General features: G+C 39.7%; 1 protein-coding gene across 1 annotated transcript; it reads left to right on the top strand.

Moving 5' to 3' along the window:
• The first annotated feature begins 1,072 nt into the window (after positions 1 to 1,072).
• Positions 1,073 to 16,560, top strand: pcca (propionyl-CoA carboxylase subunit alpha). Its single transcript, XM_047603598.1, has 23 exons — positions 1,073 to 1,190; positions 3,046 to 3,123; positions 3,295 to 3,342; positions 3,684 to 3,752; positions 4,743 to 4,856; positions 5,059 to 5,112; positions 6,678 to 6,809; positions 7,409 to 7,445; positions 7,740 to 7,818; positions 8,341 to 8,443; positions 9,084 to 9,178; positions 9,890 to 10,040; positions 11,238 to 11,381; positions 11,956 to 12,030; positions 12,149 to 12,217; positions 12,353 to 12,428; positions 12,531 to 12,744; positions 13,974 to 14,076; positions 14,327 to 14,425; positions 14,583 to 14,636; positions 15,343 to 15,483; positions 15,600 to 15,677; positions 15,915 to 16,560. The coding sequence occupies exons 1-23, from the start codon at positions 1,137 to 1,139 to the stop codon at positions 15,981 to 15,983; spliced, it is 2,136 nt and encodes a 711-aa protein (XP_047459554.1). The 5' UTR covers positions 1,073 to 1,136; the 3' UTR covers positions 15,984 to 16,560.
• The last annotated feature ends 1,609 nt before the right edge of the window (positions 16,561 to 18,169 follow it).

Raw genomic sequence — 18,169 nt, 5'->3', positions numbered from 1 at the left:
GACAAACCAAGATCTGAATGTCCAAGGGTTTCTTCAGCAAGAAATGACTGCATCCTGATCCACATGTGCAGGGAGATCATGACTTTAGGTCCTACAAGGCTGTCAAGAGCCCCTGATCAATGAGAGACAGAGGTTAGCCTGGCATCGTTGGGCCCAAGTATAAAAGAACTGGACAGTCAGGAACTGGAAGAAGATTCTGTTTGTCAGATGAGTCCAGCCTCCAGCTTAATCTTCCTCCTGCTAATGTGAGGGTACACAGAAGACCAGGAGAAGCATTATCTCCATGTACAGTATCTACTGTCTAAAATGGTGGATGCATGAGTGCTGCTGGTGTTGATCATCTCACTGTCTGTGATGACACATTGAACTCTGCCAAATATTGAGCCGTTCTCCAAACCCACATGCTCCCCTCTGCACATGCACTGTCCTGTTGAGGTCCAAACTTTGATACTGACAATGTTGAGAACTAACATATTGAAACTGTCAGGAACTTGTAAACAATAAATAAGATGAATATAATTTGTATTTGTTTGCGTCTGTCTAATGCTCCCACACCGTTTGAAACACACAAAAAATATTTTTCCAAAAATATTTCATGATAATATTTGAGACATATAGAAGAGGAAGAAGAAGAACAAAATCCTGGCCATGGATTGGTACATCACTCAGTCCTTGTTAGAGATAAAGAAAAAGCCAAATGAAACCAAGCTGATATTGCTAAAAATGAGCCCCAAATTCCATTGTGTGTTTCACATTTTCTCCTGACATTGTACAAAATTTTCTCAGGTGTGCAGTATGATGAAAGCCAGTCCTTTTGTGAAGGTTCGTTAGTTCATCAGTATAATTTTTCTCGTCTGTGTTTAGTTACCTTAAGCATAAATAAAATGGTAATATATTTTTAATCTTTAACAATTTAACTACAAGATCAATTTTGAACGTATAGCATGTACCCCGTTTTTATTATCTTTTGTAAAAACGCCTTATCGTGTTTGGGACATGCTACCTAACTCATGTCCCTCTGTTTCTACTTGTCAATAAAGAAAAAAAAGAAAAAAAAAAAAAGACGTCATAGTTGACGCCTATTTTACCACCAGGGTACGTCATGACGTACCAGTGGATGACCGTTTAGCAGCAACATGGCGGCGCCCAGCCTCGCTCCAGCCCTGAGGAGGCTGCTGTTGGCAGTGAAGGTGAGCAGTGAGCTGACCACAGAGTGAGGGCGAGTTCGATAAACACGCCTGCTGTGCATTTACTAACATCACTCAGAAGCCGTGACAGTTACTGTTGCTGTGTACAAGTCAGGCGGTACTGAAAGTTTTTCACAGGACAAGACGCAAGATAGGTTAAACATGGGTTTCTCATCATATATGGAAAAATGTAACAACGTAGTGGAAATTGTTAAACTGTAAATGATACTGTGTGTCTTGTCCTTAGTCGGAGTATTCCGAGTGCAACTTTGACGTTATCTAGAGCGACAGCCTGTCCTCCAAACGAGTGCATAGAGCATCTGCTATGTCATTAAATAATTTAGCAACCCACCGGAAACTTATTTTGTTCCCACAACTAACTCGTTCTTTCTTCAGTTACTTCACTTATTATATCTGAAGACTAGAAGGGGAAAAGGAACGTGAAGTTGCAGCAACGGCTATCAATAACACTAGTCCAGGCATGCACCCCTGCAGGGCTTAACAATTAAAGTCCCCAAATTTTCGTGTTGCTTCCCAGTCACCATCGATGTAATAGATGACGATAGTATCAGCTGATTAGACACTAGAAACTCCTCCGTGTGTGGTATACTGGCGGTGAAAGCTGAGTTTTTGGAGTTGTCCCGGTTGCACAGCGGTTATTGCACTGCCTACATGTACCATGATGCACTGCGCGCGATACCAAGTCAAGCTCCCTGGGGTGGCCGTCTAAAAGTAAAGGATAACTAGAAGCCATGGAAGTAGTGCTCAACAGTTTTAACAGTTGAATGAACAGAAGCAGAATGGAAAGTGGTGGATGACTGGATTTTTTTTGTCTCTCATATAACAGTACTTGAGGAAGTTCTCCAGGACAACTCTTCATAAGTTAGGAGTTCATACATTATACCTTATTGGCTCCCTCAGGGCTGACACCAGTGATATGAAAAACACAGCAGCTGAGGCAGCTGAGAAGACCTCAAAATGCAGAGGCATCGGTCATTGTATTTGGACTGTTACAGTGAATCTGATTCTTCCATGAGACTCATTGTGTCTTCTTGTTGTGTGTTAGACCAGAATGCTTGAGTCCACCAATTCTGCAAGTCTATCAGAGGGTCTAATCTGGTCCACGGCATGATTTTTTTTGAAGTGCAATATTAACACCCCCAATTTATCCACTGTTTTAGTCAGAGAAGTGGACAGAACACAACACTGAGACCCTCGACTAAATCACAGACCGCATTGAGCCCAAATTGCACTTATTTTTAATTTCATTGTTTTAAAGATAAATATAAATATTCTAATAGTTTACTTGCTCTTTTTGCACTAAAACAAATGACTCTTACAGGTTTTTATTCTGTTATGTTACTGGTCTGGCCCTCTGGAGATCAAATTGGGCTGGATGTGAACCCCAAACTAAAATGGGTTTGACACCCCTGCTGTACATTGTACTACTGTCAGCATGTTTGTCATGGGGATCAACATGGATGTGGATGAACATAAACACTGCACATTATGAGCAGTGTCCAGAGAACCTCGCCTGAGAGGAGAAATCCAAGAAATAGCTTGTAGGTCTTCTGATGACACTGGTTCCTGAAAGAACAGCCAATTTTTAAACTAAAACATAATAACTGTTGTTGTTGTTGTCCCTGTATTTCTAATTTGGATGAAGCATAAGAAAAATACTGCAATATTACTAGTTTATTACTCTTGATAATACAGGCAGTTTGTGTTGCATATTTAATTTTTTGGTTACAACACACATACATCAATAATCAGTTTCAGATCTTGAGTGAGTTACAGTAACACTAATTAATATAAATCAAATTAATGATCACGTGGTGTGTCTGTGTGCATTTTGCAGAATGCCTCACTTCACTCCAGATGCTGTACAGCACATTGCAGGGTTCACTATTCCACCGTTCATAATCCCAGTGAAAAGGTAATGTATAGCTTATTGTTGAAAATGTTGTCTGTGAGACAGTGTGATGTCTGAAACTAAATGCCTTGCTCAAGAGAATGAGAATAAAGTCTCTGAGTTGCAGCTCTGATTAAAAGTCCTCACTGTTTCGATGATAGCCAGTGCTAATAGTGTTTATTTTTCCATACACAGACCTTTGATAAGATTCTCATTGCCAACAGAGGAGAGATTGCCTGCCGGGTAAGATTGACTAATGTACAGTTGTACACTGTAGTGCCTATTCAACTGAATCTGTGGTTGGGCACAGTTGAACACATTAACTAACTGGAGTTTGACCTCAGACTAGGAATGTAAAATGGCCTTTGATACCAAGTCTATGTCCAAATCTGTGAGTTGTCCTGTCACTACTTTTGAGTCTGTTAAAAAATATATAGAGGAGCTTGTAAAGAAAAAACTGAGACTTGTTACAAAAGTCATCAACTAGGCCACAAACGTTCTTGCATTTCGCATCAGTGAGTTTAGACTGACTGTAGAGCAAAAAAGGATTGGATCCCTATTAAATGTGTGTGCTTTCCCTTCAGGTGATGAAGACTTGTAAGATGATGGGCATCCAGACCGTAGCTGTTCACAGTGATGTGGACTCCTGTGCTGTGAGTCATCCTCTATGTTCATACAGGAAACTGGTCCTGTTTTCAGGAAGAAGTTCCATTTTTTTCTATCTACTGTGAAACTGTGGCCACAGCTTGGTTAATACTCCCACAATGGATCTGTGCGTAGCCTATGTCATAACAGCCATGTATCTGAAAGCATTTATTCTTGTGCGCTGTTGGTTATGTAATTAGACCACTAAAATACTAGGTGGACTGTAGTCAGTTGTGTTGAGTACTTCACACAGTATCGACTGGAACTGAGAGGGTTATGTTGGAGTTATGTTGAAGAATTGTAACTTTTACGAAATCACTTCAATGCTCTGCTAGATACACTAAATCAAAAAAGAATGAATTATGGAAGCAGGGGTCCTTAATACCTTGTTGGTCATGACCCCTAAGTAGTGTTGCATAGTTCCTCGGAGAGGAGAGCACCCAGCAAACCCCAAAGCAGTTGAAAAGATCAGGGCTATTGTTCTACCAGTACTACTAGTATTTATGTGTGATCACACATCCAATGTAGAGATAAGTACCATAATAATATGTTACTACAAACAAGAAAATGCTACCATTAATGAATGTTACTGAGCTTTGAAATCATTTTAAATGAATAGTTTATTTATAATTTGCATGTTCTCTTCTCTTTTTGTTTTCGTATTTCCCTTTGGAAATAGGACATCTGTTCAGGAGAGTGTAACACTGGATCAGTGTACCACAGTTTCCCTTTTCTTTGACAGTGGGAAAACATATATGACCTTGGTGAAAACCTTAATGAATGTTGGCAACTTGCTGAAATATACAAAAGCAACAGAATGTTTTGCTTGATATCATCATATGTCTGGTGACTTTAAGAAATTTAATAATTACATTTTTTATTCTTTTGTGCATGTTGTCAGGACACAGACAGTTGGGATGGGCAGTAACTGTGTGAGTCTGTGTCTCAGTTGCTACTGTGTTGGTGAGCTGAATATCCATGTTTACGTGTGTGTCTAGGTTCATGTAAAGATGGCTGATGAGGCAATCTGTGTTGGCCCCGCCCCCACCAGTAAGAGCTATCTGAATATGGATGCCATCATGGATGCCATCAGAGCTACTGGAGCACAAGCAGTAAGGGTTCAGAAAGCTCTTACTATGTTTAAATACACAGAGCTGTAAATAGAATAATCTGTAGTTAAAGTAATAATTAATAAGTTAAAATTTAATAAGTTAAAATAATAAACATTAAAGTATTAATGTAGTAAGATGCTGCTATTAAAAGATACAAAAACAATACCTAGAAATAAACAATTGATCTTTTTTCTCGTCATAGGTTCATCCTGGTTATGGCTTCCTCTCTGAAAATAAAGAGTTTGCAAAGCGACTGGTGAGTAATGCATACAGTAGTTTATACTTTACCATGAAGCTACAAAGCGGTAAATGTAAAGTGCTGTCGAGTGAAATTAGTTTTTGTTCAGTTAAGAAATGCAGTTGTTGCTGATTTGGGTTAGGGTTAGGGTCTGAGTCTGAGCAGTCTGAGTTATCTTGTTAAAAAATAAATAGCCCTTAAATACCCTTAAAATTCTGGTCTCCCTTTAGAGAATGCGTAAAGTAAAAAGGGCATCTCATACTTGTGTGGATTACATTCATGGAGACTTAAATATTTAAGCCCAAGATCTCTGGGCTCTCTGAAGAAGTTCTCTACACTTTGGTTATTCATATTTGCACTCACTGGAATATTTAGAACTCGATCCATATATGCCTTGGACATTTGATTGATAGAAATAATTCAGTCAATCTCATAAACAGTAATTGTAAATTGGCCTCAGTCTCCTGCCTCAAATAATTGCATAATACCACCGTCTAGTCATAAATAGTGAAAAAATAATTTATTGCTATACAGTACTGGATAAATAAGGCCATTTATTAGAGAATAAAATGGTGAAGTGACTGTTGAAGGAAAAACAACAAAAAGGATCCAATCTTTCTTAATTAGCTGTCTCTGGTGTAGAGCTGTGGGTTTAAAATGTTATCTGACAACAGCTCTCAGCGTAGTAAACGAAGGTGAACATTAGCAAACCTGAACAATGTTAGTGGAGCAGGCAGATGTGAAATAATGCTCTAGTTCCGCTGTATTTGAAGTCGGATAGCTATACAAAGCACACATTTCTCTATTAGGCTTGAAAAAAATCCTGCTGACCGGACAAGAGACTTCAGACTACTGTTCCCACAAGACTTGTTGTAGTACAAGTATCAAAACGGAAATGAAACCTTGGCTTCTTGATTTTTATTACTGGCTATAACCTGTGCTTTCAGCATAATCATCAAAACTACTCCATATGGAAGAAGAAAAGGATGCATAGAACAACTTGCTGAATGGTTAGAAAACATTTTTGTAATGTAGAAAAAAATCAAAGATTTTCAATTAAAAATGGTAAAAACATCAGCTCAGAGCAGTGGACAAAGGAAGGAAGTCCCTTTTATTTCGTGAGGTCCTTGGAGTTATTGTGGGTGGAGGAAACCAGGCCTTTGCCTCCAGCCTGGGGTCCTCCTCTCAGTCTTTGTTTTAGAGGGATGTGCAATATCTCTCTTGGGGAATAGGGACTTACACGCAAGAGTCCTTTATGGTGGGAAGTGGTCATCTCGGCAGACCCTTATTAGTCCCAGACTTGCTGTAGAGATGAATTCCAAAACTCAGCTTAATATTCTTAATAGAATTAAACATACAAACAAATAACAGTGAGACCTGCATTGTACATTTGCTGCCAATTACAATGTTAACTAAACAATAAACTACTGTATTTTCTGCTCTTACTAAAGTGTGTAATGTATACACATTGTGTTTTGTAAGCTCAGAAGGACTAGCTCTGTGATGGGGCAGAGTGTATGCTATTTGTTCTGTGCTATAATTATAATACACTGGATTGTCTCGTGGTATTATTTTGTTACTAGGCAGCAGATGGCGTGGCATTCATTGGCCCGGACACTCATGCCATCCAGGCAATGGGGGATAAAATTGAGAGCAAGCTGATTGCTAAGGCTGCCAAGGTCAACACTATCCCAGGATTTGATGGAGTTGTCAAGGTATGAGCACACATACACAGCGATAGATGTGTGTAGCTAACAGCTAAATGTGAGGTGGTGGTGGGAGGTGGGTGCATTGAAAACCCATATCAATTATTCATTAAGTGTAATAGTGATAGTGAATTGTGAAAAATGAAAATTGTGTCAGTGTTCAGAAATGTGTGGACCTGTGTTGAACATCTTCAGTCTGGATTAGAGCTCATCACCATGACACCACATCACAGGAGACACTGACTGTAGTGTTCATAAACACTGGTTGTTTTCTAGTACTACTGGAAACAGCTGCAACACAATTTGAACTTAGACATGCATGCAACTCTGTCAGCTTGCACTTTGACTAATACCTGTACCGTTTCAACTAGGAAAGCTCATGTCTAAATGAATGAACTAAGAGAGACATGCAGCTATTCATGTTTACAGGACATAGTTACTTCATCTTATTGTCTTAAAGCTTTATTTTTTGGTTTTACAAAAGAAAAAGTGATTAGGATGAAAACTGCTCAATGTTGCTCAAAGCATTGAGTCAGGTAGTCTACTGTATTAGTTAAGACTTTGTTTTGGCTCATCATGGTAACTATAACATAACTCCTCTGTGTCAGACTGCTGAAGATGCTGTGAAGATTGCACAAGACATTGGTAAGTCATTGCTTTTCTAAAAGCTGAAAATGTCCAGTCACCCTTACTCCTATTACTGCCATTTCCATCTGACCCTGTCACTCCTCTAATTCTCTGACCCAAATAATCATTATTACAGTTTCTAATTTGTTTACTGTCTTTGACAGACAGTTGCAGCGATAGTGTGTGTTTAAGATAAGATAAAATAATATGCCATGCATATTCCTTACAAATGCATGAAACACATTTTCTTGCAAAACTCTGCTTGTGTGACCTGCACCTTTTACAAAAGCACCTTTGCCATTGTGTTACAAGGCTACCCAGTGATGATCAAAGCATCTGCTGGGGGAGGAGGGAAAGGAATGAGGATTGCCTGGAATGACGAGGAGACGAGGTATTCCTTTTCTCTGTGTTACATACCTAATGTACATTAGGCCTTACAGTTCACCAAGGGTAACCAAATGGAAAGAGAAAAAAAAAACATAATAAATCATAGGTAAAACAAAATGTAGAAAAGGGGACTGATTTTATTATTGTTGCTTGCACTACTTAAATGATGTAAACTGTACTACTGCAAAGTCATCTATTACAAATATAAGTACAATCACTACTACTGAATGCTGAGACTACTATTAGAACTTCCACTATGGCTGAACATATCACTGAAGCAGCTACTAACTGTAAAGCTAAACTGGTAAGAAAAGGCATCATTGATTATGAAATGTGGTTAGAGGTTTGTCTACACCAATTGTGTTTTAGAAACACAAGAATACTTCAGATTTACAAATCAGCTTTTTATTCTACTCTTTATTCTAACCGCTGCTTTTCCCACTACTTCCAGCCCACTGGAAAGAATGATGCTAGTATTTGCCATGTTTTAATGTGCTGTAATCATTGTATCTTTGCGCTGTCACAGGGAAGGTTTCCGGTTCTCCTCTCAGGAGGCAGCATCCAGCTTTGGAGATGACAGGCTGCTCATTGAGAAGTACATAGACAACCCCAGACATATAGAGATTCAGGTATAACCCGTGCACACAGGTCGGATGTAATATTGAATTATGTTCATAGAGCCGTCCAGTATTTTGACCAGGGCATGATTGTTGGTACCACATGGACAGACTGAATGTTTCTGCTCATCTTGTCACTGGAGTTTGCTTAGAATGGAGCAAAGAAATATCACGTAAGCAGCAGTTCATAGAAATATCTTGCCAACGAGATGAGGTCACATGATTGTGTCTAGGCCAGTCAGATAATACCAGAAGAGTATTTCAGAATGCACAACTTGAGGGGATTGTGCAACTCCTGTCAGCCAAGAACACAAGTCTGAGGCTGGATGTGAGCATGGGATTACCAAAACTAGACAGATAAAGACTGGACAAGGTAGTCTCATGATTCATGAACTTTGGCTGAAGCTGCCAGCAGTAGATTCAGATTTTGTACAATTAAACATAAATTTTGCCAACAATGGTGGAGATTTAAGTATGTTTTTTACGGTCATGGTCTGAATATATGACATGTTTCCAGTTTGGTCGTACACTATCAGGCCCCACTGAACATGTTCACTGAAAAAGCTTTCGGAGGAGAGAAAAATATGGAGGTTCTGTTTTTGTAATACAAAGTTGACACATAATCAACATCTGGCTGATGTGCCTGTTGTAGGTCTTGGCTGATAAACATGGAAATGCTCTGTGGCTTAATGAGAGGGAGTGCTCTATCCAGAGGAGGAACCAAAAGGTGGTGGAGGAGGCTCCCAGGTCAGTGAAACAGACTGCAGTTTATAACTATTTGTTTTAAATAAAATATGGGCAACAAACTTGAATTTTGCACCAGAAAAAGCCAAAAAAAAAAAAAAAAAAAAAAAAACATAGGTAGGGGAAAGAGGCCATGCATCTTTTCACTGTGTCAGAGGGCATGACAACATAGACAGTGTGAAAATAAATTCAGTTTGATCCTGTTAAGAGTTTGTTTTCACTGTGCTGTTTGAGAATAATTGATAGAAATTTCAGGCAACTGCCAACATCTCATTTATATTTATGGCTGAGTTATTAAAATAGGTTTATTACTAACCTTTACAGTTAATTAACTCCTAATTATCCTCCTTAAGTGTCTTTCCACCACCAAACTATTAGTTTTGGAAAAATGCTTCCTTAATGTCTTTGTTTTGTCACATGATGAAACCGAATTAACTTTGGAATACATTGTGTTGTAATAGGCTGATATCACAATAATATGATGACTGCATTTACCTCGTTCACGTTCTCATTCAACAGCCAGATGTCACAGCAGCCTAGCCACCTGTATAAATATTAGTACTAAAGCAAAGCTTTAAAATGGTAGAATGATTGATTGTTTGTTAAATCTCACTTTGTGCGATTATTGTTTTATAATTTGAATTAAACTATTTGACTCATGTCATTTACACCACTGAGATTTTGAGTATTGAGCATCTGTTGTGCTCTGTCCAGTACTTTCCTGGACCCAGAAACACGTCGGGCGATGGGTGAGCAGGCAGTGCAGCTGGCCAAAGCTGTGAAGTACTCTTCTGCTGGCACTGTGGAGTTCCTGGTGGACTCTAAGAAGAACTTTTACTTCCTCGAGATGAACACGCGACTACAGGTGTGTGTATGTGCCATGGTAAAAAGTATTTGTGGCCAGTCCCCTTATTCCTACACTCTGCCAATCACTTCATTAATGAATCATTCAGTAATCTTCTTATGTAGAGAACCAGTCAAAAGTTTGAGCCCATGTACATTATCAACAGAAGCTAAAAGAGTGTACATGTTTTAAATGGTAGATGCTCAAATAACAACTCCAAAGAAAACAAAAAACTAATTCAAATTGCCAACTGCAAGTTAAAGGCTGAAATAAAATGACAGTCTACCTTCACCAGTGAGAGTAAGGCCACAGAGCTCGGCAACACTTAGACACTAGTAGTCCTGATCACTGAATGGGCTGGTGGTACTGGTTGTGTCTTTTGTCCCACTTTTTACACATGGGTTGTACTCACTTGCTTCAGTTTCTCAGTAATCTAAATTTGGTTGTCCATGTCCCATCGCTTGGTGGCTGTGGTTTAATTTATCCCATACGCAATTTGAGCTGAGCTGATTGTTGAGGCCAGGGCATTTGCATCACTTTTTTTCTAGGTCAAAAGCCCTCTGAGCATGATGGGCCATGTTTGTCATCACAGTGATTGATGGTTTTACCATTAGCACTTGTATAAACTTGTATTAAGTACCCTCAAGTTATTTTTCTAGACTAATGGATTGTCTTAATTCTCTGTTTAGTTTAGCAGTGCTAACAGAAGTAACAGGTCTCAAGTGCACTAACAACACAAAGGTTGATAGAAGTCAGCTGCTGATGAAAGTTTTTAACAACCGAAAGTAGTGACTCATAAGCTGTCATCAAGAGAAACAGTTGGTATAATATTTTTTACATACGTCATTTGTTACTGCGATGCTTTGTGGTCTCCAGTATCCTTATATAATGTAGAAAATGATCAAATAAAAATAAACCCCTGGTTGTATAGGTTACATTTTGTGCCTTGATCATAGAGACGGGAGAGACAGTGGACAGGGTACACCAGGAAAAATTAAATTCACAGAGCAAACACTTAGGCAATAGTGGCAATAAAATATAAAGTCAACCATCTGAGACTGACTGAGAACCTTCAGCCACAACCGTCAGCAAAGCCGACCTGCTGATGACGAGCCTCAGATGTGATTGAGATTCATGGCCAACAAGCGCAGTACTATTTTTGTAGATTACTTGCATTAACATGTTTTTTTTTTTTCCGTTTTTAAATTCTGAGTCCAGGTGGAGCATCCAATTACAGAGTGTATTACTGGCTTGGACCTAGTGGAACAGATGATCAGGGTGGCCAAGGGTTACAAGCTGCAGCACAAACAAGAAGATATCCCCATAAATGGCTGGGCCATCGAGAGTCGCGTCTATGCTGAGGTTTGTGTGTTTGTGTGATGTTCTTCAAAGTATACAACTGTGTTGTTTTTTTTTTTTTTTTTTTTCAGTAGTAACATACTGCACACAAACACAAGACACAAAGCATGTGTTCAAAAGGCATGATACTTGAGCTAAGGCAGCCCAGAACAAACCTCTCTAAAAAGCAAGCTACAGTCATTTTAAGAAAGAATTTTTGAAGGGTGTCTGTTGTGTTGATCTGTAATGTTGGTGGAAAGTCTAAATGAAATCAAATACAGATCACATGAACCCTAATTTAAATATAATTTGCTGTTTGTGACAACAAAAGGCAGTAGTACATAAAACGAGTGGTTTTGCTCCAACTGTGTCCAGCTTAAAAAGGACAAAGGTCTTTCCTCCCCAGACACAATCACATGCTGCTGCTCTGAATAATGTGAAGTCAACATACAGTGTGATCAGCCAGTCACTGTTAGAAGAGGGCTAGAAAAATATGTCATAATGATATGCAGAATTACATGAACGCACATAAATATTAAATCAGCTTAAACTACGGTTGTGAGTGTTTCTTTGTTTCTTTGTTCCTTTTCTCTTTTAGGATCCTTACAAGTCCTTTGGTCTCCCCTCCATTGGACGGCTGTCTCAATATCAGGAGCCACTCAACCTCAAAAACGTAAGAGTCTGTATATCTGAAAGCCTCTCTGCTTTTCTCCTCACATACAGTACAATCTTGTGACTTGCTGCTATCTTGACAAAATGAACCTTTTCTTGCCTTCTCTTCACATCGTCAGGTTCGTGTGGACAGTGGCATCCAGGAAGGAAGTGACATCAGCATCTACTATGATCCCATGATCTCTAAGGTCAGTAATATGTTTATTATGGAATGATTTGTAATTCTGTTTACAACATGTGGTGACAATAAGAAAGATTACAAATGCCACCATTCCCCAAGGGCTTGTGTATCTGCAATCATCTCTTATGGCATCCAATTTTAGTTGGTTACCTATGGAGCAACACGAGCTGAAGCCCTTGCCAGGATGGAGGACGCTTTGGATAACTACGTAATCAGAGGTACTCATATCAGATTTCACGTTGAATGGGGATGCTTTGCATTTTAAAGGACAAGCAGCTTGGTTTTCTTTTCTTCAAAAACTTTTGTCATCTTCTCTCCAGGAGTGACCCACAACATTCCCCTCCTGCGTGAAATCATCACCCATCCTCGCTTCATCTCCGGTGACATCAGCACTAACTTCCTGCCAGAGGTTTACCCTGATGGCTTCAAGGGTCATCAGCTGGATGCACACAGTTGCAGGGAGTTGTTGGCCTCAGCAGCAGCACTCTACGTCAGCGTTCAACTCCGTTCACAGAAGGTCCACGACAACCGGAGGTAAAGCCCTACCGAGCTTCATGTCGTTATTCACACCTTGAAAGTTTAATAACAATGAACTCATTTTATTGTGAAAGGCATGCCATCAGGTACATTGAATTAAGACTAGCTCTGAGAGCGGAGAGCCCTATCTTCACAGGCGCTTTCCCAAATATTGAATTCAGAAATCACTAGACAAGTTCATTTAGAGGAGTTGAGGTGTGAAGTGAGCAGTGGGAGCAGCAGTCTGACACAGACTAATTGCTGCAGTGAGGTGAAAAAATGAAAAGGGGCAACATCAGTGTGGCTTTACAATGCTGTGGAGGCCTCAGAGTTGAAAGGCATGAGGATGGGTAGGTAATGTTTGCTGTGGTTCAGCTACTGTCTGGCAGCTTTCTGTAGCCTCTGGGGCAACGGCCATTGTCTCAGGTTGTTTTACTTCTATCATTTGTTTCACTATCATTTGATGTATTGTGGATATTACATCTAGTTGTAAGATCCCCCCAAGCAATTGGAGTCCTTCCTCTAATTTATATTTATGTACCATATTCATTCAGGTGGAGAATTCAGAATTTGACTCTAGGTCGTTTGGCTGTTCCGTATAAACCTTGAGACAAGTTTTTCCTGTGTTCCAAACAGTTTCTCAGGTTTCTCTGTGGGTAGAGACTTGAATAAGTGGAGCAGTTGTGAAAGAGTACTTATTTGAGCTAAAATCCATTGGAAGCAGAGCCATCTGTCTTTATCCAGTTTGGTGTAGTTGGCCTCAGAGTCGGTTTCAGTCAAATTCAACCTATATCCAGAATTAAACTCAAACATCTCAGGCTGATTAATCCAGACATGAGTTTGGCTCCTCTAAATAGCAAATGACATTGTCAGCAAACAGCCCCTACGGTATGTTCTCCATTCCCAACCTTTATCCCTTTAAGTCTCTGCCTGATTGCATGTTCCAGGGCTTCTGTGAAGACTGCAAACCGAGTTGATGAGAAACAGTAACCCCGTTCAGCAGACCTTTCTAATTTATTTTTATCCTCACAGTTGGTCTTTGATCATTCAGTCAAATACCTGATATAGAAATTCCTAATAAACCCTATTGCTGCTTTACCTTTACTGTTTGCAGCTAACTAAGGTACCAGCCTGTGTGCTTTCTCTGTTATGTTAGAGTGCACAGTCTTTGTCATCTGGACATGGATGCTGTTTTAAAATATAAATATATTAGTTTTGATGCATCTTTAATCTTGTCTGTATTGCAGGGTGACATCCTCTCCTGTGGATTGTCGCCAGTGGGAGCTGTGTGCACAGCTGGGGGAGGGACGTCATGCTATGGAGATTACCAAATCAGGAAATATTTATACTGTGAGTATTTAATGTGCATCCAGGAGGATTATTGCCTACTCTGCTGGAAAGGTTACAGAGCTATCATTAAAGCAGTGACGCTAGCTCATGTCATATGAAGTCAGTCAGTTGAAAAGATAAATAAGAGGATAAATCAGTCAGCAGGGAATAGCATGACATATTTCTGTATGGACACACAACAGGATGCTACTGTGTCTTGAGTGTGTGAGCCATGGGGACACCAAAGAAAAGAATCTATTTGCATCTGCAGGTGGATGTGGATGGAGAGAAGGTGGAAGTCGAGGGGAAGTGGAACCTGGCCTCACCTCTCCTGCCACTCAACATCAATGGCACTCAGAGAATGCTGCAGGTACGAGCCACACAGGCGTTCAGCTTGTTAAATAAAACATCATGTTAACTGCACATTATTTTAATATATGTACTATACTATTTAGTGAAAATTAAAATACCCACCAGTGCTTACAGAAGTTCTTGTAGTGCTGATGATGCTTTGTCTTTCATTTTAGTGTCTGTCCAGAGATGCTTCAGGAATGATAGTGCTGCAGTACCTGGGCACAATGGTAAGACTCCGTGTTTGCACTATCATCAGCTTTAATTATTTTTTTTTTTTTTCACATTTAAAATATTATCAACAACAATTGAATTACAGAGCATGCACAAAACAACAGGAAAATAACAAAGTGTAAATTAGGTCAAAAATAGCACATTTCAGTGTCTTGTAAGCAGCACACAATGTGCCTTCTTCATGGGTGCTACGGATGTACTTCCTGCCTTTTGCACAGGATTTTGTGATGTGCACTTGTGACCACACTTCTCCTCTCCTCACTACAGATATAGATAAAAACAGCCCACATCAAGCACTCGATCAGTAGCTCTGCAATACCAGCTGATGCCAGCATAACATGTTTCGCTCAGCCATACCTGTATTATAGTGGCACATTACTAGCTGGTTTGGATGACACGTAATGTCTCAGTAGACACCAACTACAACTCTACACCTATGAGAAAATGTTGAGTATATAACAATGCATTGCTCGGGTTGAATCAAGACCAGACAGGCTCCCGTGCTTTGACAGGCAATACTGTGGCAGTGTTTCAAACTTAACTGCAGACATGTCTGTGTGTGTCTACACTACTGCTATTTGGACATTTATTTTTACCTGATTTCTGTTCTATGTCCATTGAGGCCATTAAGTGTGGGACTTAATTCGTATCAAAAATAGTTCCTGTATAAAATATATCCCTATACTGTGTATGTTAATACAGTTTAAGGTTCGCATCCTGTCCAAGTTGGCTTCAGAGTTGAACTCCTACATGCCAGAAAAAGTTCCAGAAGACACCAGCAGCATCCTACGGTCACCGATGCCAGGGACCGTTGTGGCTGTGTCCGTCAAACCAGGAGATAAGGTGATGTATTCCAGTGGGCAGAGGTTTACAACATGTTTAGTTCATTCCCACGGTGCAGACATTTAAGATGAACTTAAACAGCAAAGGACTGTTTTCATCTGTGTGTGTTGTTGCAGGTCGCAGAGGGTCAGGAGATATGTGTGATTGAAGCCATGAAGATGCAAAACAGTTTGACCGCTGCCAAGGCAGCAAAGGTAACAATATGAAATATTACAGGCTGGCTTTCTGAATCAGCAAATGCAAATGAATATCGATGCACATGAAACAGCACTCAGACCTCAAGACACAGAGCTAGATTAGACACATTAATGCAACTGAAAAAAATAATATAGCCTAGCACAATCTTTCAGCAGGTTTCCTTTAATTAAGTGTAAATTGATACTCTAATGGACCTAGGTTTAAGTGTGTATGTGGATCTTCTTGTCTTTCAGGTCAAGAGTGTCCACTGTAAACCAGGGGAGACGGTTGGAGAGGGAGATCTTCTTGTCGAACTGGAGTAAAACACCATTTGTGGCCTTTTATGTGTGAGCTCAGCACCTCAGTGAGCCTGATGTCTACAGAGGAAGATTCACATTGACCAACAATCTGGACAATAATGGATCAGATACCTGATTTGTCTCGTCAGTGGTCAGTCGCTGCGGCAGACCACCAGTAGAGTTTTGTTTCTGCTGTAGTAGTAGTTACTGTCTTCTCCACATGTCAAGACTCCTTTGTGTGAATCCTTCCCGCTTTGTAAAACACAGCTGACCACTGTAAATCTGGTTGTTAGTTTTTGTTAAAGGCATAGTTTTGATATATGTGCCAAGATTTTGAAGATAGATAGGAATGGTCCTTTGCAACACTAATACAATGGGATAACATGTACTGTATGTTTGTATTCTGCTGGCAAGTTTAAAATGTCACAAGTTGAATATATCATAACATAATTTGATCTGTGATTTGAGTGACCAAAAGAAAATTCAATTTGGATCTGTTGTATTTGAGTCAAGGCAAAAATGTCAGAAGTGTCGGAACAACTCCAACCAACTTCAAAATATACTGTATACAACCATTAAAGTACCACTTTTCCACATAGAATAACTTCAAATGCACTTCTCCCTGGCTACATAAGAATGAAGTTGTCAATATAGTTAGGTTATATGAATCATGTCCAGAATTCCTACTTAAATTCAGAACTCTAATTCTATGTCATTCCTTGACTGCGACAGGATGATAACCAATAAGTTTGTAATGAACCTTTCCTCACTATGCCCCAGAAGCTCTATGTGTGAAAATTCCTTGTTGATGCCAGAGGTTAGAGAGGAATGGGCAGACTGGGTTGAGGTGACAAGAAGGCAGTGGTAACTCAAATAACCTCTTGTTAAACCAAAGTACGCAGAACACCACATTGGACCTAGAAAAACAGTTTACAGCAGCAGAAGACCACGTCAAGTACCACTACTGCAGCTAGGTACAGGAAATGGAAAAAATGTTTCCTGGTCTGATGACTGTATTTGCCAAGACATTTTAACAGCATGAAAGCATGGATTCATCAATTCGTCTCAGTATATCCTGAGAGATACTTTCGTAGCCCTCTTTGGGTCTCCTTGCTACTTACTGAGTGTCGTTATCGTATCGACCACAGTGTACCCACCACTTGATGGTTACTTCCAGCAAGGTGTTGTTCCATCTCAGAAAGCTAAAATCATGGCAGACTGGTTTCAGCGAGTTCATTGTAGTCGATTGGCCTTCAGTCACCAGATGTTAATCCCCACAACACCTTTGGCGTGAAAGATTCACACCATGAGTTATGTGAAGCCAACAAATTTGCAGCAACTATGTGAAACAATCATGTCAGACAGTCAGACATAATCCGTTGCCTGTATGGATTTCAGTTTTGGGCTATGATGTTTGTATTTTGAGGGAACATTTGATTTGTCCATGTATTTCCAGTTCAGGGCAACTGAACAATTGTTGTATACAGCAGGAGCATTTCCCACGTCAGTTGTTACCAGTCATATATTATTTTGTTTTGTTTTTTTCTACATTGGGGTTGCTCTCCTAAACAGAAAAATAGGAGACAGAACTCATTTAAGGAGGATTCAGTTTGAAATAGGCCTACATACCAGTGACTCTTAATCATTCCTTCTACTTGTCAAGCCCAGTGATTGTAGAGAAATGAGCTTGAATTCTTTGTACTGTACAGGTCAGATAGAAGATCCAAACACTGGATGATATTGGACAAATCATAGGAATAACCTCTTGCCGTAACACGGATGGCCATGATCATTTTCTTCGAGTGAAAGAAGAAAGAAGAATCTGAGCTGTTGCATTTAAGGGTCAAGAACTGCTGGAATGTATCCTGTGAATATTGATGATTTGGGTGATTATTGGTAGCATAAAATATTACATTTCCATTCCACTTCTTTTCCATATATGAACTGTTGTTAGCTCTACCTCCCATTCTACTTTTTTGAAATTCTAGGAACCACAAGTAGTCCTGCACTTTGAGACTGAAGTGAGCTGTTGGCATTGTGTGGTACTATGAGGTATTTAATTGACTTGTATGCAAGGAGGAGTGTTTTAAATTTAATTCTACATTGTAAAGGGAGCCAGTGAAGAGAAGCTAAAACTATTCAACGGGAAAGTGGTTTAGGGACAAACATTCCCTCCTCAGCGACAGGTAAATATCCAACTGTTTATGGAA

The sequence above is a fragment of the Mugil cephalus genome, chromosome 13 (genome assembly GCF_022458985.1).
Source record: "Mugil cephalus isolate CIBA_MC_2020 chromosome 13, CIBA_Mcephalus_1.1, whole genome shotgun sequence".
Taxonomy (NCBI): domain Eukaryota; kingdom Metazoa; phylum Chordata; class Actinopteri; order Mugiliformes; family Mugilidae; genus Mugil; species Mugil cephalus.
This window is presented reverse-complemented; position numbering and strand designations above follow the sequence as displayed.

Bases quoted from the DNA above. Each gene is read 5' to 3' on its own strand.
- pcca (XM_047603598.1), top strand. From the start codon at position 1,137: ATGGCGGCGCCCAGCCTCGCTCCAGCCCTGAGGAGGCTGCTGTTGGCA. The intron at 5,113-6,677 runs GTGAGTAATGCA...TTTTGTTACTAG, and splicing joins AAGAGTTTGCAAAGCGACTG to GCAGCAGATGGCGTGGCATT. The intron at 14,637-15,342 runs GTAAGACTCCGT...ATGTTAATACAG, and splicing joins TGCAGTACCTGGGCACAATG to TTTAAGGTTCGCATCCTGTC.